This window comes from Chenopodium quinoa, unplaced genomic scaffold (genome assembly GCF_001683475.1).
Source record: "Chenopodium quinoa cultivar QQ74 unplaced genomic scaffold, ASM168347v1, whole genome shotgun sequence".
NCBI classification, from domain to species: Eukaryota; Viridiplantae; Streptophyta; class Magnoliopsida; order Caryophyllales; family Amaranthaceae; genus Chenopodium; species Chenopodium quinoa.
In genome coordinates this window covers 390,121-413,604 of record NW_018743014.1, presented here as the reverse complement: position 1 = coordinate 413,604, position 23,484 = coordinate 390,121, and the positions used below count along the sequence as shown (strand labels likewise).

At 35.1% G+C, this 23,484-nt stretch overlaps 2 protein-coding genes and 1 pseudogene across 2 annotated transcripts; 2 read left to right on the top strand and 1 right to left on the bottom strand.

The window, feature by feature from the left end:
* The first annotated feature begins 678 nt into the window (after positions 1-678).
* Positions 679-6,142, top strand: LOC110729838 (annotated as a pseudogene).
* A 47-nt stretch (positions 6,143-6,189) lies between these two features.
* LOC110729839 lies at positions 6,190-7,807 on the top strand. The gene is made up of 2 exons (XM_021909618.1): positions 6,190-6,982; positions 7,472-7,807. Exons 1-2 carry the CDS (start codon positions 6,710-6,712, stop codon positions 7,574-7,576), a joined length of 378 nt encoding a protein of 125 aa, XP_021765310.1. The 5' UTR covers positions 6,190-6,709; the 3' UTR covers positions 7,577-7,807.
* A 488-nt stretch (positions 7,808-8,295) lies between these two features.
* Positions 8,296-23,484, bottom strand: LOC110729836 (tRNase Z TRZ3, mitochondrial-like). The gene is made up of 13 exons (XM_021909617.1): positions 23,162-23,484; positions 16,020-16,602; positions 15,521-15,610; positions 13,483-13,527; positions 13,260-13,314; positions 13,073-13,116; positions 12,574-12,984; positions 12,229-12,497; positions 11,932-12,076; positions 11,800-11,838; positions 10,039-10,439; positions 9,291-9,927; positions 8,296-8,813 (listed from the first exon to the last, which is right to left on the bottom strand). Exons 2-13 carry the CDS (start codon positions 16,386-16,388, stop codon positions 8,493-8,495), a joined length of 2,826 nt encoding a protein of 941 aa, XP_021765309.1. The 5' UTR covers positions 16,389-16,602; positions 23,162-23,484; the 3' UTR covers positions 8,296-8,492.

The window sequence follows — 23,484 nt, the reverse complement described above, 5'->3', positions numbered from 1 at the left end:
TATTATAAGAAGATGCAAGCTTATAAGCTAGATTAACTTGGTATGTGTATCAATTGGTATATTGGTTTTTTAGAGGGAACCCAAGTTAAACAAATTCCGTTTATCAAGTGGTAAAACTGTAAATAAATCAACAAAAATGTCTAGTTAATATGACATTTATCGCTTTATTTATCAAGGTGATTTATTTACAGTTTTGCCTCTTTATTTAATGATAAACTTGTATTTTCTCATCTTTTATGCTAAACATTTGAATTATTTGAAATTTTTGAAAGAAAACATTTTGGGGTATTTCATATCATAATCGCTTTTTGTGCGAATTTTTAATCTCTAAATATGATTAATTCTATATTGAAAAAAAAATTGTAATATATAAATTACGTATTGATTTAGTCAAATCAAACCATAAATTCAAATCAGATAAAATAAATTCATATCAGATCTTCTCGAATAAGTCGTATCAAACAAAAACAAGGTGGGCCCTTAAAGGTTAAAACCATAGCCTTGGTACAAGTAAATCGATGAGTCTGGACTCTGGAGCAGCAATCGACTGTAATCGGAGGCGTCGGTGTTTAGACGGTTAGGGTGGTGGTCGGAAACTAGTACCAGCCGTTTCTGTAATCTTTACACTCAGTCAACTGTATTGAAATCCAGGTAAGTCACCCTCATACTTTATCATACAAATTTCTACCTATACATAAATTTCATCACAGAATTTCCCAGCAACTTTGGTATCATCCCACAAAAATTTCCAATCAACAAAATATCAGAGCACTTCCCAATTTCTCCAAGACTGAAGCTTTCTATTACATATTTACAATTCTTCTCTAGAAAGTCCCAATTCTGTAAAATAGTGGTCAAGCTCATTTTACCTCAATTTTAACGATATTCATTTATCATTTAATACAATCCTGAAGGAATTGCTGTTTTGGTAAATCTCGATTTTCATTTTATGGGTTTCAATTGAAGGGTGCTTTTCAAGTTTCAATGCATCTATTTGATTGTTATAATTTAGTGGGCGTGCTTAATTTTTGATTTTCCTAGGATTTTTTTGTGAATTTTTCGATGGTAATTAGTGGGTTGTTTTTAATTTTTATTTTTTTGCTTGATTAATCATCACAGATTGAGAAAGAAGCAAATGGGTAATGCTCCATCTATCAACGCTTACCCAATATGATATTGAAGAAGTTCAAGAACACTGCAATAAATTGTGTATGGGGTTTATTTTGATTTTCTCTTTTATTTTGTAGAATGCTAAATTATGTCATGATTCAATGAAATATGATATATGCTATTGTTTTAATATAGTCAATCAGCAAGAGATAGTTTCTTTGTATCAAAGATTTTGTCAACTTGATCGGACTGCCAAAGGTTTTATTTCATCCGATGAATTTATGTCTGTGCCGGAGTTCGCAATGAACCCTCTAGCTCAGGTATTGAGTGTCTAGATTTTGAGATCATACTCGTGTTGCCTGTTATGAATTAACTGTTGATTAGGATTTTTTCGCGGAATTGATGTTATGAATTTGTGGTGTGTCTTTATGCAGAGGTTGCTGAAGATGGTTGATGGTTTAAATTTTAAGGATTTTGTTGCATTCTTATCTGCATTTAGTGCCAAAGCAAGCATTGAGCAGAAAGCTGCCCGTAAGTTTTCGATTTTGATCTGATAGATTTATGTATATCGGGGATTGCTAATGGTTATCTCAATTAGTTGCTGTCTTCATCTTCTAGGCAAGAGTGCTACCTCATAATTTTGATTCTTCTGCTGCTTGAGTAATATCTCAGTCTTTGTAAATGGAATAAGGTCCGGTCAACATTATGGCTAGTAGAACAGCCTATCCTGTTTTATTGAGTTAATTTTAAAAACCTGATGGGCTGTATGACTGTATCCTTCCTGTTTTTGTTTACTTTAGGATTGCATATGGATTGAAATATTGTTTTCTGAGAAGAAGGATTTTATTTTTGGGGGCCAACATATCATAGGGGTTTTCTAAGTTGACTAGTGATTTTCATCGTCAAGATATTATACATAATTAGAATGACACCAAGTGAATACCATGGCTTCCACCCATGGCTGAGGTGACAATCTCGCACCCTTTGTATAAATTTTTAGACAATAAATCTTTAAGAGCTAAGAGCCAAAGACTCAATTAACATTATTGCTTCCTGGAACCAGCTTCTATTTACTTTGCCTCTGTGAGGCCAAGCATTTGTGGCACGTTAGTAGACCTCAAATTTTGAAAGTTGTTGTAGACCCCAAATGATGCAATTAAAATGTACTGAGGAAGTAAAAGAGAAGTAGTAAAAAGAAAGATAAATCCTTTTTGTTTATAGATGTGTAGTTAAGTATTTGAGAATCTGGTTATATTTATTGTCAGCTTAGTATCAGTCATTGAGTTAATTAGTGACTATCACCTTATCTTAATGTGTGATTATTTTGTAGATTCTCTCTCCCTCTTCTCCTTTAAATCCTTTAAAGGAATGATTATTAACTCTTCTGTGGTACTTGTATTAATGCCCCTTTCAACATAACAATTTGTTAAATGACACCTGTGTAAGCTCCAAGTTTCAGTGAGTAGCTATAGTAAACAAATTCTCTTGTCTCTTTTGCAGTTATTTTCAGGGTTTATGACTTGGATGGCAATGGGAAGGTGACTTTCAATGACATTATAGAAGTGCTCATGATATGACTGGTTCATTCATGACTGCTGAGCAAAGAGAGGTATGGGCAGTTTTACAACTACATTCATTCTTTGCTTTTTATAGAGAGTTCATGTGGTTTGATACAGATGCCATGACCTGTATAAAATTTCCAATGGTGAAAACTACTAAAGATAGTTGGCTTAATTTAACAGAACTTTTTTTTCTGTTTTATTTTTTACCAGTTACTTTCCATTGCACGATGACCATTCTAGTTCAACAGAAATATTTAAAAAGTCACTGATGAATGACATTGGTTGAGCTGGGTAACAACTCCCCTTCCTCCCCTTCTCTCAAGTCTTGATATAGTGATAAGATGTCAAGCAAGCACTAAGTATACCAGAATATAGGAAAAATATTTTGTAAATAAAGAATTCATAATGTTGCCTTATGTCTGTAATGGCGGAAGGACCTTATCTGAGATGGGTAAAGAATAGGTTGTTTGTTGCTTTGCAACAAATAAAAGTAGAACATGTTTATATTACGTCATTTGATTTAGTTGATAGATTGCTCAATAGTAACGCTTTTGATTTAATTAAGCAAGGACAAGAAAGACGTCATTGATCTAGACAAAATATTATATTAGCATTGTTGTTGCTTTTCCATCTTTTTGGATCATCCATGAGAATTTAATGACTTCAGAAGTCATTCTGTACAAAACCTGCTTTCTAAAATGTTTTATTTTGCTTGGTTTTGTCCAGTTTGTGGCCCCAAAATTTAGGCGCAATAATCCTTTCAGCATTAATTTTTGCCCTTTTTCTGCACCTAAAAGTTTTCCCTTCAACTCTTAAATTTCAAGGTGCCAAATACCAATTATAGCTCTTTTTCATGATCCATCACAACAATGAAATTAGGAAAGAGGCAATTTGGGGGGGGGGGGGGGGGGGGGTTCTTTAACTTTGGCATGGGCGTTAATCCTCATCTCTTGCCTAATATGTGACTAAAGAAAAATTAGAGCAGTTTCTGCTTCATTTAATTGATATGGCCATACCGGCATTACTTCTGCCTATTATTAGCCTCATTTTTTACTTAGGCATTACTTGGTGCCATCTTTGACATTGTCAATGTTAAATGAGCTGTTTGTGTATGGCCTTTTGTGCCAGAATTGAGCCGTGTGTGTATGGCCTTTTGTGCCAGAATTGATGTCCATCTGATGTGTTCATAGTGTACGGTCAAATTTCTATAGATGTAAATATTTATTAAACCACAATATGCTGTTATTACGTATTGCAGTTTTCAAATTTTCGTAAAGTATTGAATATACATGGTTTTTTTTTTTTTTTTTTTTTTTTTTTTTTTTTTTTTTTTTTTTTTTTTTTTTTGTGTGTGTGTGTGTAACAGGACTCAAACATGAAAAGTGTGTTATTCTTACAAAAACTGCGAAGGTTTTTGTAACACCAGTTGTGATAATATTTTGGGATGAAAAAAAAAACTATTTGCTGCATCATTAATGGTCACTCTTATAATGTAAAATTTTCTTATATAGCATATGGCTGATAATCTCTTGGACTCTTCGTCAAAAAGATAATCTCATGGACTCTATTTTATGATTTTATCCCTTTGTATAAGATTCGTGTATGTGGGCTTTGCTATGCGTGTGTAAGTGGAATATATAAAGTGCAGCATCGTTCAGTCTCTAATTGTCTGTATTCTGTGCCATAGGCGGTGTTGATGCAATTGTTGCAGGAAGCTGGCTACACAAGGGAGTCTTATTTGATGCTGGATGATTTTGTGAAGGTATCATTCAAAAATATAAACCTGAGACAACGATTTGTTAGTTCAGCTTTATTGCTGTTTCTCATCTCAAAGTTGCCTCTATATTATATTTCATGTATCCCCAATCCACATCATATCATAATAACTCGTGAATTGATATCTTATCTCCAGTGTGCTTCAAGGTGATAAGAAATTTTATGAGTTGCTGATCAGATAATCATTTTTTAAATTGTTGGTATATGGCAACATCTAGAGTTATGCATGACAGCCTCCATGATCTTCTGTTTTATAATGTCAAAAATAGAGTGCCAAAAAAAAAAAAAAAGAAAAAATAGAGAAACCATACAAAACTGTTTGATGGCTTGCTATGTACGGAATTTTGTGCTGATTAAACTATAAAATTAGTCTTCTCATAATGTATAGGCCTACCTTTGTTATGTTCTTTCTTACCATGATTTAGCCAGTTAGCCCCATGCTGTTTTCAGTTTGTGCTATGTTGCCTGTCTATCATCCTTGACATTGTAGGCATCAATTCTTTTAGGGCAGCTTTAACCTCTAAAAGTAGGAAGCTTCTTTTCAAAGATATTTTGTATTGGATAATCTTTTCAAGAGTTCACAAATGAAGTTTTTTTTCAAGTAATTATGTTTGATCCTTTTCTGTCCATGATAAGTTCTACTGATAACTGCTGAATATGAACTCTGAAACTTGACAAAAAGCATTCTAAATATGCATCCTCTGTTTTCTTGAGTTGGGAAGTTCAACTTCCTCTCCGACACCTAGTGTTTGTCTTGGATAGTGCTGAACATTCCAAACACCGAGCAATGCAAAGTTGATGTATTTCCATGTAATGGTATCTGCCCGTGTTTGCTTGTGAAATGCAAATAGGTGGGAGCTACAAATTGATTGCTTGGAAGGAAATATAGAATAATTGGAATTTGAGTGTTACTGTTTATATGTAGTATTAATATTAAATGTTTGTGCTGATGACTTGGAAGTTTTTGTATTTGTTGTCACTTGTGAGCAGCTTTTGATGCAACTTTAGAATATATTTTTGAGTTACTCCATGCTGATTTAGGTGAGTATATTTGTAAAAACACTTGTATAGATTTCTGGAGCTCGTGTTTCTTTGCATCATATGGACCGTCTTCAGTGATTTCACGAGCACCTATTTGCTATTGAATTCTGTGTGATTGTGCCTCTTAAACCTCTTTGCACAGTTCTTTATCCAAACCTGACAGAATTTTCTGGTCATACTCAGATTTTTGCAAATTCGGGCATGAAGATGGATGTAGAGATTCCAGTAGATTAAGCATGCACTTGAAAGAAGGCACTTATTAATAATCAGAAACAGATGTTGCTAGAATGTGTTGTGGAGCAACTGTGAACTGTATATTAATATGGACACACTATATCATGCAACAGCAAACGGATAAGCAACCAATCAGTGTTTCTGATTAGTTGCTTCATTGAATTGGGTTTAGATTTTTTTTTTCTTTTTAAAAAAAAAAAAAAATATATCGTGAAGCTGTTAATTTCTTTCTCTAGTGCGAAGTGCATCATTAGTTATTAGCTAACAACCTTCAGGGCAGTATCCTCATAGCATACACTGGGTACATGCACATTTACAGTTTCTGTCTTTAGATTATCTTGTCTGATGTATCGATCATACATACACACGTCTGTTTATTTTAAGAGTTGCAATATTACCTTTTCTTTTCCTTCAAAGAAGTTTTACCTCATATGAAGTACATGTTCTTACTATTCCAAAAAAAAAAAGAAAAAAAAGTACATGTTTTTGGCCAATTTAGCCAATCTTCCATTTTTCATATTTTTCTCGAGTACAATTGATCGGATAGCTGATGTTGGTTATTTAGTTTGTATACTTGTATAGATTTTCATACTTATCTCAACGATTACATTTTCAATCATCGAGGAAAAATTTGGCGAAGTACTGGTTAGAACTTTGAAAGGGTAAAATTTCAAAGCTGCTGTTATTTCACATATCAAATGAAGCCAAAACTTCTGCTGAAATACAGCCAAACTTTGCACCTTCTCAAGTAGGTGAAGGTGCCAGTCAGCAAATAGAGCCGCAAAGCTTGCAGCTTTCAAATTAGCATATAGACAATATTCCTCTGATCAACTCCTATGCAGTGCAGTTCTAGTAACATCTACCTTATACCACCGCTATTCTACATCCTGGATTCTTGTAACATGCTTTCTCGTACTCAAGGTTGTTTCTCCTAAACAAGAGTTAAGGAGAGGCGATAACATGAATCAACGACAGGGTCCTTAATAATGGATGAAAAATCTACCGCGAATTTTCCTGAGAGTGCTGAAGGTAGTAGTAGCAGTGGCAGCAGCGACAGCAATAGAAATATTGTAGCACCCGTGGAAATCTTGAATAACAGACTGGACGTACTTGAACAAGAAGCTGAAAACATGAAGAAGATGTTGCTTGTTTCCATGAATGAGAGGAGAAAGACTATCACTGAGATTCTGCAGCTGTTCCAGACTCTATGCAGACATTTATATGGTTCAGAAGCCAAGCATCCCCTCAGTTTTCACGAGGTAAGCTACCTTAGGATGCAAGTGTTCATAATATTTGATATGGTTTAAAATCTGTGGAAAGTTATGAATTCATGATGGCCTTTTATAGTTATGATAAGTTTCATACAAATTTTCGTAATAATGTATTTTTCTACGCGAATATATATTGGCAATTAGCATTACCAATATTAATGAAAATTTGTGAAGGAAAGGGTAGACAAACCATGAATTATAATTTTCTTACAGTATTATACTTCTTATATAAACCCTACTTTATAAACTTGTGATTATTATTGACATTATTACTGCCTATAAAATGACCGAACAAGTCATGAGTTATATAGAGGATAATACTTCAATCTACATGAACATGACATTACCCTTCATACTCTTCATACCCCTCTGCACACAATACTAATACACAACACTGGAGCTGTATACCTTCGTCCTACATGTTGAAAGATGAATGCCCTGACTAATGATCATTGCGTTATTTGGTTATTATCGCAGCAGGAGACAAGGCACCAGAATATCGGTCTACTACAAGTTTTGTGTGAAGATTCCAATCCATTCCTGGTCTTGCGGAATTCTACCAAGACAAGTAGCCTTTGCTAGTTTTATAAGAAATAGTGTGTTGAAGCTACATGATTCTAGATGGTTATAATATGTACTCTTCCACTTCGAGTCATTACATTATCTACTTTCTAGAACTTAGGCGTTTCAAAATCATATACTTATGTTTTCAAACTCGAGTTGATTATATGTTCCTGTCAAGTGCTTTGATCAACATCCTGCTAACGACAAATCTCAAGCATTTGGGTATTTGGGGTGGCGCCGACGCTATGGTTTAGGGCGGAGCGCCGGCGAGGGGTGGTTAGGGTGGGGGGCAGGTGGCTGGCTGGGGAGTTGTGGGTGGTTGGGTTTATTTTTTATAATTATAATTAAATAACTTTAATTTTTATTAATTAAAAGAAATATAGACTAACAGAGTTAATGTCCGTTACTAATTTGGGTATTTGGTGATATTGTTGTTAAACTCAAATATACATGGTGTATTTGAAAGATGAAATAACCGTTGTTTTAATCCGCATGACCAAGGGTCTCTGAATTCTGGTAATGGTCAACACCGATACACTTTGACTGAATCTAAGTCAACATATTTTTTTTTTTTCTTTTTTCAGTTAAGTAGTGTTATACTTGGACACTGACAGAAGTGAGTTCCATTCAAAACATTCATTTCTCTTCGACAAAAGTATGACCTATAAGAAGATAAAAAACATTCATGATGCAGTAAATTAGCTAATACTACGTATAAAATAGCACTAAGTACTTGATTTCATATATTTTATATTTTCATTCATTCCAATTATAAAAGAATATATATCTAGAACAGAAATGGCAGCACATACTAATATCCCACAGCAAAAAGAGGCTGTACAATTTGTGGAACAATTTACAAGTTCACGGGCGATGTAAAAATTACCCCCCCCCCCTTTTAGTCAGCAAGACATTGCCGGAAGAAAAAATGCGACTAAGAAGCTGCACTAACTGCCTCAGGAAGAAGATCATCTGCTTCATCAACACCCATTTCAGTTCTGAAGAGAAGTCTGAGGTGAGGAAGAATCCTAGGAAGAACAGGCAAGTCTGCCATGTTGATGCTCATCATGTCAAAGCCTATACACGTATTATGCATGTGGGCATCTTCGAACACAGGAATCTTTGGGTACCGTTGGCTGAAGTGTGTAAGAATTATGCGATATACACCAGCTGCTTCACCCACTTCAATGGCTTCTTTTGTAGTGCTATGGTTTCTAGCCACAGCCTCATCCATCAAGGCGTCCTCAAAGGTTGCCTGCAAAAATCATACTTTGTCAGTTTGTCAATTTCTTAAATCTTTGTACTCCTATCAGAATGAAAAATGATCCGTTTTTCCTTGGGGTAAAAAATCCTTAAATAATCTGAAAATGAGTGGGAATGATAAGTAGCATCAATTAACTTAAGTTTAATTAGCTGAAATAATTTAATCCAATTTTACTGAAATCCAAATCTGTCTACCATGTACGATAACATCAAATAACTTTTCATCTGAGCTAGAAGCTTTTCAATTTACCATCTTTCAGCTACTTTTTTCAAACATATCCTCCAAATAAAGTTCAGAATATCACACTGGTTAACACCGAGTGCAATAAGATCTGTCCTTTCCAATGGGGCTATAAGATTTATGATGCTAGGCTTTAGACTATACTGGACTAAATCCCAACTGATTGAATAAGTAAACACATTCCAAAGCAAAATGACAGAATGAACTGCAATTTTGTTATAGATCTACCTCATGTATTAGGACGGTAGCGCCATGAGATGCTTCTATCAGCTCCTGACAGGGCCTTGTGTCCCCAGAGTACACCACTTTCCATCCTGGTATCACTTCACCAACATTGTTGATTCTGTCACCAGCCTTCAGGACAATGCCAAAAGCTTGTGGGCAGTGCACAACAGGAAAACTTATCAAGGTCTCTAGCCCCGCATCTTGCAGCACTTTACCCAAGTGCGAAAGTCTTTCCATGGAAGCAGCATTTCCAACTGGGCTACTAGGTCTCTTCCAATAGCTTTGCATTGGGCTTCCTTTAATAAAGAGTGTAGAATCAACATTAATTCCAAAATTAGTAGGAGATGATGATCCTTGATCTGAGTTGAGAGAACTGGCAAAAGCATCCCAAGAGGCTTGAGTTGTATGCCTGCAATCAAGAAATTGCATATCTAGCTCTTCAAGTTTTTGATATGCATTTAGAAATCTCATCAGCTGTCCTGGGCCCACAACTAACAAAGGTTCATGAGGAACTCCTTTCAATAAATCACGACGTAGAGCAAGAATTCTTGCTAGTCCTGTATGATGGTCAGCATGAATATGAGAAATCCATATACACCTCAAATTTCTCACAGCATTATCTGCACCTTCTACACCAAATCTGCTCAAGAGGGAGCGAAAAGAATGTCAGACAAGTAAATGTCAGATTAGAGAAAAAAAAAAAAAAAAGTATTCTCTAAATACCAGGGAAAAAGAAGACAAGTAATCACACCTTCTCTTCAACTGACCCAATGTGCCTTCACCACAATCAAAAAGCAAACTCCCTTTTGAGAAAAGATTGATGAAGATAGAGCTCACGTTACGGTACTTGGAAGGCTGGGATGATCCAGTGCCCAGAAGGACAATCTCCATATCCTCTCGGGTTATATCTTGCAAACAACTGGGCAGACCAAGCTCATCAAACCATGGCTCTTCCACAACAGAATTGTTATTTTCTAATGACATTTCTCCGTTAACTTCCACAGGACTATTCCACAATTGCCTAACTTGCTGCACTGTATTGTCAATCTCAGGAATTTCGGCGCGTAAGTCATCCAAAACTTGAGCAGGTCCAGTATAAGCAGGGACTGATGATCTGTCCAAACCGAGGTTTGCATATGGACGCAAATTGAACTGTATCACAAAATAACAATAAAACTCATTATAATTACAGAATTATATAATAAGGGCAGCATTACGCATATAATATTGACGCTAATTATCCCACATTTCAGTGATCTCATATTGGTCTGAACTTATACATTAGTCCGAACTTATAATTAACTCAATATAATCCCACCTTTTGTATCCATATACTTAATATGGACCCTTATGGAAAATGAATGAATACAGCAAGTTATAATCCTACGTGGCCAGTTGACAAACCAAGAAAATCCAACGTGACCTATGTGGAACTCCAACCCCTTTCTCTCTCTCATCGGTAAAAGAAAAACACATAACCCCTTTGATTTCTCTCCTGTAATAAAAATTTGAAACTTCTCTCCATTCCCCACATGTTATTCCACTATGGTGGTCGAAAGTCATAGGCCAGGGTGTGGCTTCTGTTAGCAGTTTAGGTTTTTTTTTTTTTTTTTTTTTTTTTTTTTTTTTTTTTTTTTGTGTGTGTGTGTCAGTGGGTGGTGGGGGGGGGGGGGACAAGAGATGTGAGAGAGAGGGGGCAGAGGGACACCAGTGGAGTCGCAAGAAAGGGGCAGTGTGCAGGTGGACGGGTCAGTTGTCAGGAGGTCTGGGTGTTGGGTGCAAATGTGGGTAGAAGCAAAAGAGCTGCTCTAGTTGTTGCATGAGAAAACAGAGGCATAGACAGGCTCCTACATTGGTTTCGTTATTAAGATTGTTGCCTAATTGACAAAGGCACGAAAATAGTCAGCCACATTCACAGTGACATGCAACAAAATTGGTTTAGTATCCTTTCATTATTCAATCTTTGAACTTTGAAGTTGGACCTTGGACCCAATTTTCCATGGATGTGAATTTATGGTAGCTATGGGTTTAACAAAATCAAAGTTGATGTAGGGCTCTGTCTCTTTTTTGGTTGCAAGAGAGAGAAGAGGAGGAGAGATAAAGAGGATGAAAGGGAAGAAGAAAATAGGAAGAGAAGGGTATTTGCAGGCTTAGCCTGCCACATGGATTTTTAATTTTAATTAAAAAAAACTGCCACTTGGGAATTTAACCTTTTATAACTGATTAACCGGTATTTTTTCATGACGGTCCATGTTTAAGAAGATGGATACAAATGTGAGATTAAATTGAGTTACTTGAAAGTTTGGACCAATATGAGAAGATTGCTAAACTAAAAGGTAGAATGTAAGCCACAGCTCCTCAGCATAGAAGTTGCCTGTCTTTGTGGCTGAATATTAAGTGATAATACCAGTGATGATCATATGAAAAGGAACAAGGGAAAACAGACAATCAAGGTGCACCCCACTGCTTGAATGCCCATTGACCTTGTCAATATCCTAACCAGTAGCCATACCTTAAGAAGATTCTCAGCAGCAATGGTGGTTTGAGGGTCCTGTAAGAAAGAGAAGCCAGTTACTCTTGCATTAAATGTCCATCATGTTGAGATAAAGTCTTAGGGATACATAATGGAAAAGGTAAAACAAACCTTTGTTGAAAAAGTAGAGTTTAATGAAATATTGTCTGTGTCAAGAGACCAAAACCCAGGAGCAGGGAAGAACCGAGGACACAAGTAATTAAGTCTTGCTGCAATCTTAGCACTTGATTTTAGAACTGGTATTTCAGCATTTTTCCTGCGAAGACGAGCATAAATTTCATAACTACAAGCTTCCTGAGACCATCACAGTTAGCAAACCCTGGAGGAAAAAGGCCATAGAAAATGTAGAGGGACAGAAGCACAAGATTTAAGAAGAATTCTTAAAAAGAAAAGATAAAACTAACACACCGTTCATGTCCAGCCATGATGTGCTGGGCATCGCCAAATCTCTTCATCCAATTTTGATAAGCAGGACTACTAGCAACAGATGATGGACTTAAATGAATTACACAAGCCACTGCCCTGGTATTTTCAGACAAATTACCAGAGAAATCTGTGTAGAACTTATTGAGAAAATCCACTGACAATAAATTCTGTAAATGAGAAGCTGTTGGACAATCAACAAGAAGTACAATAGGTCCAGGAATAGGAGGATCCATCACGTCAGTAGGATGAACCTGTGAAGAATGAATATGTAAGGGACTTTACACAAAAAAAAAAATCAGGCAGGTTTATTGAATTTATCAGCTTTACCATAATATCACGATGATCTGATTTCACTGATTTTCCTTGCTGCAGTTCCCGATACTTTGGTCCAGCTCTCAGTCCAAGTGCCTTAGCCCTTTCAGGATCAAACTTTCCCTGAATTTCGGGTAGCTCACAAATATAGACTACGGAAAGATCTCTAGGTTTTATAGATGTTTCTGATTCATTGTTTATACTTTCCTTATCCTCGTTTGGTTGCAAGAGTATAGCTGATAATTTAACAACCTCATCACTGATAAGTAAAATGGGTCCTGAAAATTTAGACAAATCAGACACTGCTATCTCATCAGGGCCATGCAAGGGACCAAAGCTATGAGTGTGGACCATGGCAGCATTTGGAATGAAAGCCTTCATCGCCGCAACCAATTGCTTGAGATTTGAAGGGCCCCACATGTTGACCTTCATGTCAATAACAAAAGTAACATTCTATAAGACTCACAAGCTTCATTTCAATGGAACAAATCTACCAACAGAAGATGATACATACACATATTCCTTCTTCCCCTATTCCAGCCAAAGTCAACAAAAGACCTGCATAAACAACATTCATCTTATGAGCCTCTTAATCATCTTCTACGTCACAAACATTATCTTAGATTCAATTACTTCATCTAAGAAACAGCATATAGCTTGTGCTTCATGCATCGAGTACTAATAGGAGCAAAAATGGACACCTGGAAGTCCTCCAGCAGTTTCTGAGCAGACTCGAGACAGAAATATGTGATCTATCTGAGAAAAAATGCACCGTTAGAGCAACAATTTTCACAATATCTAGAATAGTGACATATTAAATTTCCCCACTACAACATGTTAGGTTACAGCCTATTTGCAAAGTCAGTTTAAAAACTCTGACCATGAGCTTCTGTGTGAGTGAGTCAATGATAGAAGGGGATTGACCTTTGACAGCTTAATCCTGTGCTCTGTGCAATAACGCTGCAAACCCTGAGCAAAGCAATGAATTACTAAAATTAATATCTCAATCCTGCTTTAGAAATTGATAGCATGCATATAAGATAAAGGCACAAAATATAGTAGCCAAAAGCATAAGGGGGAATGACAAGAATTCACTTAAGATTTAAAGAATGGAATACATTATGTTCCCATGCATACAACAGCTAAATCAGTGTTTCCCTCACCTGGGAAAACAATTATAACAAAATGCAAAACAAAGGGCTAGTTGATTAACGTCTTAAGTCTTAACAGTGGACTCTAGAGAAGGCAAGACACTATAGAGGCACTTTCCATTTTAACAATAAAATAACCTTCTCAATATTCTCTACCAAAGCCAAGAAAATTAGTTCGGCAGGAGTACATAAAATACAGGACTAGCAATAAAGACATGCCAAAACTTCAAATACTTATCTGCAGTTCAATAGGTAACTTGAGTTCATCAACACAAAACCCAGAGAAAAATTATGAGCCTATATTGAGAACATCCAACAACTGGGGGCTCGCTCAGTGAATCCTTCAAGGGGAAAAAATAGAGACACATGCTCTTCAGGGAGAATACGACTCAACTGGCTAAATTGTCCTTCACATTATTGTTGTGCTATAAACAGTCAAACTTGTTTACTACAATTCTTTAGAAATATAACCTTAAATCAGTCTTAATCAGTACCAAACCAGACTGCAGCTGAAACATAATTAGAAAAGGACAGATTTTTGGAGCCAACCTTTAATTTCCTTTTCTCTAACATTATTTTAGAACCAACCCAAGTCCTGTCCTCAAGAATAAGCTTCAGATGGGAAAGAAAATATATACCCAATGCCTGAGCTAGTGTCTGACATCAAATCGTCGAGCTGCCTCTGCCATCTCATAATATGGGAAACAGACTATGCATTTGGAAAATTTTCCTTTTGACAGAGCCTTGACTTCAAATTTGGGTACACACCCATCTGCACCCAAGGCCGAATGCTCAAAGTTTCCTCTTTCAAGTTCTTTTCTTTTTCTGGTCAAACGGATACACTCCTAGCCACTTTATAATTTTTTATGGGGTGAATCCCCTGAGATATACTTAGGAGTGTGGTTTGTTAGGAAGACATATGGTTTCTCCATTCTACTGAGTACAGTTACTTCCTAAACAGAAGATTAAAGAAGCTGTACTCGAGGAATTTAAGAGCTAGAATCAGATATTGGATAGATATTTGGAACAGAAAAGTTTCTGGGTTCCATTTTATGATCAACTGACAAATAATACAGGAATAACTTTATGCACACCAACCAAAAATTCAATTTTCAGCCATCTCTTTCACAGATAAGATTTCCTACAGCAAAGGTTTTCGGCAATCCTGCATATGTGTTGAATGGCATCTACATTGTAATTATAAACACGAATCTTTTGGACTTAAGAAAGCCATTTAGAACCATAGTGTGTAATTATGGGAGTTTCTGTAAATGATCCAAATCCATCTGCATATTTGGTCACAACAAATTGTTCACCTTGAGAGCACTATCTTGAAAGAAAAGATGCAACAAGAAAATACATATCTTATTGAAATACAAAGGGAACCCTGGCATCTTCACAACCAACGATCTACATACTACATTGAAATTAAAATAATTGTATGTATTTTCATATAAACACTTCTGACCAAGATGTGAAAGTAAGCACTGAATTATTAATCTTGAATTATACCACAAGATGGGTAACTAATATAGACCAAGAAGGCAAGAACCATGCACCCAAAGGATATGGTAAACTAAAACATGTTTTGTTTTGGTATGTATCTTCAAACTATTTGTTATCAGTTAACACTATCATTGCAACAGAATGCAAATAATTGTATTACATGACAAAATAGGTGAAGCGTGGCTGATTAGCTATAAGACAATAAAAGGTATTGAAATCCATGGATTTGCAGTGAGTGCAGTTCAATAGAATCCTTTCCAACTGATAAACATGAGAGTGCAAGTCTAGAATAATCCCATTGTTACCTCTCCGGCATTAAAGATAAACCTTTGCTTGTCAAAGAAAAGCAAGACTGAAGGAGATGTATCTTGAGTATCCATTCCAGTACCCAGAATCTGTAATTCACAAACCCGGCATTACACAATTTGCAGTATCAAACCAACCTTAAATTAAATAACATTTCATTTTGCAATGCAGTATCTTTCAGCATCACCTAAAATCAATTTGATAAACCTTTGACAATCCAATTAATTCATTCAAAACCAACCAATCTTTCCAACATAATTTTATCAATCATACCGAATTTATCAACCCAAAACCATTATATCCTGAACATTGTCATAATATCACATCCCATAAACCCTATATCAAGTTTCAATAACTACAATAAACAACCCTAACCAAAAACACAAAAAACCCTCAAATACCCAAATGATGAACAATTGAAAATTTCAATTTCCATTATTGAAAATGCCCAAAATCAACAACAATTAATAATTTAAAAAAATCCAATACAATTCATACCTGAACATAGCAGATAGTATTAACAGGATTAAGTTTTCTAACTTTGAGTTGAAGATTCTTGGGCTTATCATCTTTATCTTTGCCCATTGCCCTCCTCTTATTAAACCCAGAAGACTCAGTTTCCGCCATTTTTGCACCTTCTTCTCCCTTCTTTTTCTCAGCCAAAGAACTCTTATATCTGCTCTTGTACTTGAGGGGTTTTGCAGGAGAAGATTGCAAATTTGTTTGCTTCTTGGGTAATGAAGAAAAGGTAGTGAGGAGAGAGAAACGCCTGATTGGAAGATGAAGATTTCTGGGTTTGAAGAAAAGAGGTGAGAAAATTGGAGGAGAATGGTTAATTAGGAGGCGGAGAGTTGTGATTTGGGACATTGTATTTGTATTTTATTGGGTAGTTCTTCTACCCAAAAACAAGGGTTTAAGGATTACAAGAAATGTTCTATTGCTTAAACCCCAATTTCATGGTCTTCTTGGTTGACGGGACCCATACATGATACATCATTGCAGATTTCGAACCGTACTCTCACTTTGAGCGGATAGTTATGACTTGTGGTAAAATAAGATGATATTTTATTAATTTATCAACCTAACACAAAGATGGGAATGAGTGTATATACAGCAAAATTAAACCTATAATGTTCTAATGAGTTCCAAAAGTCATTCACTTGACTCTCATTATTGAGTTTGAGTCTTAAAATTACAAAAGTAAAGGTAAATAAACATATTATGTGTTATGTCCTTAATTATACAAGGTATTACAAAAATGAGAACGAACACAGTCACATAGGAAAAAAATAAGATGTGTATTAATGAAATGAACTTTACTACACCATTACTTGACCTATATATAAGTAAAAGTTTATGTCTTACAAACATGAAACTTAAAGGTAAATAATTTGTTCTCTTTCAATGGTCCACTTTGACTTTTATGGTCTCAAATGCACATCTTTGACCACGAATATCTTCGATATAATTTGAATAAAAATTCTATACAAAAATGATATTTGATAATTTATTATAAGATGAATCCAACAATTAACATCCCACATGATGATATGCTTTTAATCTTTATAATACTAGTAGTATACTAGATTTAAACCCATGCGATGTATTAATATATAATCAAAATAACAAAATATTAATACATAATATTACTATTTTTTTTAATCTTATACAATTAAGGTTCACACATATACAAACAAATTTTAAATCTTCCAAGCTTCCATCATCCTTTGTAAATCAATCGTTAATCATGCCAGTTGATAAGTTGCGTAATTAAACCCGCCCCCTTGAATTGCAAAATTAACATCCTTGCAAAATTAATACTTATGAGTTATGACTGACTTTTTAATTATGATCACTGTTCATCGCATTCAAGAAATTCATGGTGTTCAAATTCTAAAATATGTTTCATTACCTGCAAAAGTTTTACGTTTGTTTATGTGGAACATTAGATGATTTTTATAGGATTGAAAAATATTGGATTTAAAGTGGTGATAAAGTTTATTATATATGATAAGTTTTATTAACATAGAACTTAATCTTTTAGCCGAATAAATGATAAATGATGAATATTTTTTTTGCTGAAAAAAGAGAAAGGATATATTTTTAGTTTCAATGATTTTTTCTTATTTTTTGTATCTAATTCAAAACTGATATTTTTTATCGGTAGTTTTTTTTTAAAAAAATTATTATTATCACTTCTCATATTTCATTATTTCATTATTTAATCCAAATTTTAAAAAAAAATCAATTAAACGTGAATTTCATTTTTGTAAAGTTTAATAGTATTTTTGTATAATAAAAAATAAATTAAATTGTTTATTTTCTCTTAGATAAAATTTTCAATTTTAAAAGATAATATTTTATTTTTATAATAAATTTAAACCTTTAATTTTAATCCTACGTGGCGCTTTAAAATAATAATCCTACGCGGCATAATCCTATACGTAATGCTCTACAAAGACTAATCCTACATGGCGCTTTATTAATTTTTAAAAAATTAAAATCCTACGTGGCTCTCTAAAATCTTGGAAAAAAAACTCCCCTTTATATATATATATATATATATATATATATATATATATATGAAAATTCATGGGAATAATCCCACCTTTGGGCCGTTCGTTTTTAATAATCCCACCTTTGGATTATTTTTTAATAATCCCACCTTTACCCCTCGATCTTTTTTAGTGGTCCCAATCGGTCATGTAACCTGTTATAATAGGTTACATGACACATGGCGGCCTGTGATTGGTCTAAAAAAAATAACTAAAAAAAGGGGAAGATTCCCTCCCGAAAACCACCCTATCCCCTGACACCCACCACACAAAACACCTTCCGATCCCTTCGTCACTGACCCCTTTATTCCCCTCCCTGAGCGCCGAAAACCGAACTCTCTTCCCCTCCCTAAACGCCGACCACGACCAACCCTAATCCACGCAGAAGTCCCAAAACCCACCTAAACCACCTCACCTTGAAACTCTATTCTACAGATTCCCTCCCGAAAACCACTACACACCTCGAATCCCCACCCAAACTACCAAATACCCACCTCGAAACCCAACAATACCCATCTCAAAACCCAACACCCCCCACATTGTTATTGTTATGCGGATTTGTGACTTTGATTGTGTGGGACGTTTAGGAATTGAAGTGGGTTTTAGGAATGGGTTTCAGGGAACTCGAGGCGAGTTTGGGGGTGGTTGTTGCGAGGGTAAAGGCGGCTAAGGTGAGGGGTGGGGGGAGGAGAAGCGACAGCGACAAGGGTGAGGCAAGGGAGGAGGAGCGGCGGCGACAAGGGTGAGGGGAGGGGGAGGAACGACAGGGGTGGGGTGATGGGAGGAGGAGGAGCAGCAGGGGTGGTAGGGGAAGATCCGATGGGTGGGTTCAGGGTAGGGGTTTTTTTTTAATTTTGGACAAATCAAATTGTGACACGTGTAAATTAATCTTTTTTTTAAAAAAAAAAATTACCTACTCAACCGGTTTCTGGTAAAATGGGACCATTAAAAAAGATCGGGGGTAAAGGTGGGATTAGTAAAAAATAATCCAAAGGTGGGATTATTATAAACGAACGGCCCAAAGGTGGGATTATTATAAATGAACGGCCCAAAGGTGGGATTATTCCCATGAATTTTTCATATATATATGTATATAGTAGATTTTTATAGTCATGTTTTTGAATGACCTCTAAAGTCAAAATCATAACATAGAAAAGAAACAGAGAAAGTAGTAAATGAAGAGATTATTATATATACCCGGGTGCGCCGTACACCCATGAGTATTTTGTTCTCATTTTGATGATGATTGTTTTTCATTTAATCATCAAATGAAGAGCAAAAACTAACCTTGGATTAGTTGGGTGTACAGTGCACCCGGTGTATATAACAAATTCCTTAGTAAATATTAGTCCATTAGTTAGGTTAACCATTTTTAAAATGGAAACTATACTTGTCATTATTGAAAGCCTTGAACTTACTCGATAACTCAAATTAGTGGCTACGGTTTCGAGGGTGTGGGGAGGGGCGGGTGGCATTTTCGCAGGGAGGGGGAGGAGGATTATAGGGTTTGGGGGGTGGGGGGGGAAGGGTAGCTTTTCCGGTGGTTCAGGGGAAAGGGAGAGGCAGCAAGTGTGGGGGAAGCGCGACAAAGGGAGGCGATGGGGTGGCTAGGTGTTCTAGTGGTTGGGGTAAGGTAGCTAGGTGCTTGGGTAGGAGGGGGAGTAGGGTGGTGGCTAAGGATAGAAAATTGGCACACCTAGTATGGTGGTGAATCAATTTAGAAGAGTTTGGGGGAATGGAGAAGGTACAACAATAAAGGAACTAAAAATTAAAAAAGGGGCTAACAAACAATATCAACGGGAATAAAGGCAATTGATTTTCTCGCCTTTTAAGGAATATCCCCAACCAAACGCTCCCTCAATATTTTGATTAAATACAATGACACTAATCAAACAACATTTTATATTACATAATACACTTAACATTTACCTTTTGGTATTTTAATAAAAAAAAAAATACACTAGTAAAAATTTTGTGCAAAATTGATGGGACTTAATTTCATATTACTTTTTCACTTTTGCTTTTGAGAGTGAAAACAAACAAGCATTTTTTTTAGTTGACACGCGTCTTTAGTCACGTTTGCCAATGTACAAATTCAATCATTAATATTTTTAATTAACGATAAGCAAAACTTATAAAAAAAATGATTTTTTAAAGATATATATCATGACATATCTAACAAGACTCACATGACTATATTTTTCATTAGGTATAAATCACAAAACATGGTCAAAGAGATGTGTGTTAATAGTGATAAAGTCAAAATGTATCAACTAAAAAAAAAGGATGGAGTACTTTATGATTTCGTATACACATTCCCAAAACTAATTTGTTAAAAAATAATAAAAAAAATTAATTAGGGGTTATGTTAAACGTCGCCCTCATTTTACATACTAACGCCCATATTTTGTCTTGAACGGACTATTATGCCCCTCTCCTTCTCACATCATCCATGGAGCCACCTACTCTTAAATTTCCATGAAAGTGGCTAAACAACTTTCTCCTCCACTGCAACAGCTTTGGAGCTTTCTCACCATTGAAGCAACACCATCTCCCCCACCAACCACTAGTACCACCGCCATCACCACCACAAACACCACCAGGCCACCACAACCAGTAGCAACTTTTTTTTTTTTTTTTTTAAAAAAAAAAATTAAAGAAAACGCCCAAATATTGCGTAACCCATAGGTGGAAAGGCCGGAATTTTTCGTTCCCACCTACGGGTTATGAAATCTTTAGGCGATTCCAACAAAACGCTACAAGTGAAAACGAAAAATTTAGGCGTTTCCACCCGCGGGTTACGACATTTTGAGGCGTTTCCCGACTACATTCCTTCCCTAAACATGTTGATTTTTGCTACCCATTTATGCCTCGTGAAGAATTGATTATTCTAATCCCAATTTAATTATTTGTTAATTTTGTTGTGCTTAAGGATTTCTTTATAATTACATTTTTTGTATAGTATGCGAAAATAATCTGCAGTTTAAGTTTTTTGCAAATATCAATCATATACAGTACTATGTTAAAATTTGGGATTAGTGTATTGGACTGATTGTGTGTTCGATTTTAGGATTTGCAATGTGTTGTGTGTATTACCAATATTACACTTAGGTTGTGTTAGAGAATCCATAAATTGTTTGAAATGAAGGATGTTTCAATGGAGGAGAAAGTCCATAAGCTAATTTTAATGAAGAGTTCAGAGTAGGAGGTTCAACGGATAAAAGTGAGAAGGAGAGTTGTTTTTATTGTTTTTGTTATTATTGTTGGTGTTGTTGGTATTGTTATTGAGAAAATAGAAGTTTCTCATGGTATGTTTCTCAATTGGGTATTTTCGTCTTTTGAGACTAACGGAAGCTTAACAGCGTTAACCCACAAATAACATACCCATCTCTCCTCAACAATGAAGTTTGAGAATCCTTCACTAATAAAGGTCGAAATTTTCTACGACAATGAAGAAATCACTCACAAATAACGACAAATACCTACCATTTAGGGTTAACCATGCCCTTAATTTACATATTTTTTTTTAGGATTTTTCGTTATATATGGCGGCGAAGCCGCCGGAATCGATGTGTTGGGGTCGGGATTTGGGGATGAATCCACATTGTTGATGAGAAAGGAATAAGGAAGGAAGATGGAAGGATGAAGACTACGGAGATAACGAAGGAAAAACTTCTGTCATCTCATCACATGCTATCTTCTCACACAATCACCAAAGAGGCCTGCTACAATGTTTAAATAATTGCAAAAATGCCATTTGAAAAACAAACTTAGTATCTCAATTGAGAAACTGAGGCTTGCTCATTGTTGTTGTTGTTGTTATTATTATTATTATTATTATTATTATTATTATTATTATTATTATTATTATTATTATTATAGTTGTTCTTATTGTGTTAATTTTGTTGCTATTATTATTTTATTATCAAATTTTTGTGGACGGTGAAGGTGGTAAGTTGAGGTAAACTTAAATTTTTTTATAACAAGGGTAAGAACGTAATTTCAGATTATAAATGCGGGCATTAGCTGGAGATTCGAGGGCGTCCTTAAAATCCCCATCATACTTATCGTAATAGCAGCCCCACATGTCAGTTGCTAAAAGTCACTTTTTGCCAGTTGCTAATAGTGTTTTTTCCACTAGTGTGTTTTGTTACATTAGCAAGGTTATCAATCTTTTGAAACCAGTAACAAGAGGGGCAACCCCTTAATACTTTAAAACAAGATAGGCAATTTGACCTTGTTGGTAAAGAACACTATTTGACTCAACAATATTCTAGGAACCTGACAATTGCATAAGAAAGAGTAGTGTTAGATAAAGATCTTAATATAAGGATCATATGGCCAAATTTTTCACAAAATTATCAACATTCATAAACTAACAAAATTATCAATCGGATACGGAGGAAGGACATGTATAGGCCAACTTTTTTTCATATAAAATAATCATCGTTCTTAACCTCGCAAATATAATCATCAGAAATAATGTTGTGCCAAAGTATCCGATTCGATTAGAAAATTCGGGTGATTTGACCTAATTAAAATATTGGCTATTCAATTTTACATTTGCAAATGAACATTTGAATTAAGAAATTCTGATTTTCAATTCAAACGTTGTTCGGATTTTTTTCAAAAATTATGACCTTATCTGAAAATCCGATTATCCAATTTGAAAACTTGATGATAAACTTTGAAAAACTGGCTATACAAAAAAATGTCAAATTGAACAAGCATCACATTTTTTTTCCATATGAAATTTTAGATATCATAAGATTATTACCATTATTAGATCACACACTTCCGGCTAGATTTAGGCTTGTCTATTTCTAAGTTCAATTCCCTCCCTTTATTCTTGGGCGAATTTGCTACTTTTTGGAAAAGAAACAACAAAACAATTTTATCAATAAATCTAAAACTAAGATATTTTTAAAAATCTATAAACGTCAAATTTAGTTATTTTTTTTAAAAAATAAATTTTATTTTTGGGAAAATTATGAGAATGTCCAGATTATTTTGATATATGAGCATAAAGTAAAAAATTCGATAATCAATGTTTACATTTTAAGAGAAAATCAAGATTAAACTTACATTCAGGTAATTTACTGATTTGATCGTTAGGCTATGAAGCTTTAGCCTTAATTTTGATTTTCTTCCATAAGATTGATCTTTTCTTGAATCAAGGCGCATATAAATGCACATTGTAGCATATGTACCTAAGAAGTGAATTGGATATATATGATGAGATTTATCTGTGAGAGATGGTACAAGAGCTAGATGCATGACTTGATGAAATGTAGTTTTGTTAATAGCAAAATACAAATAAAAATAATTTGCTATGAAGGGAGGGAATTTAGAAAATAAAGTTTGTTAGGAAGGGAAGGAGGAGGTTGCTGGTGACTATGTTGAAGTGG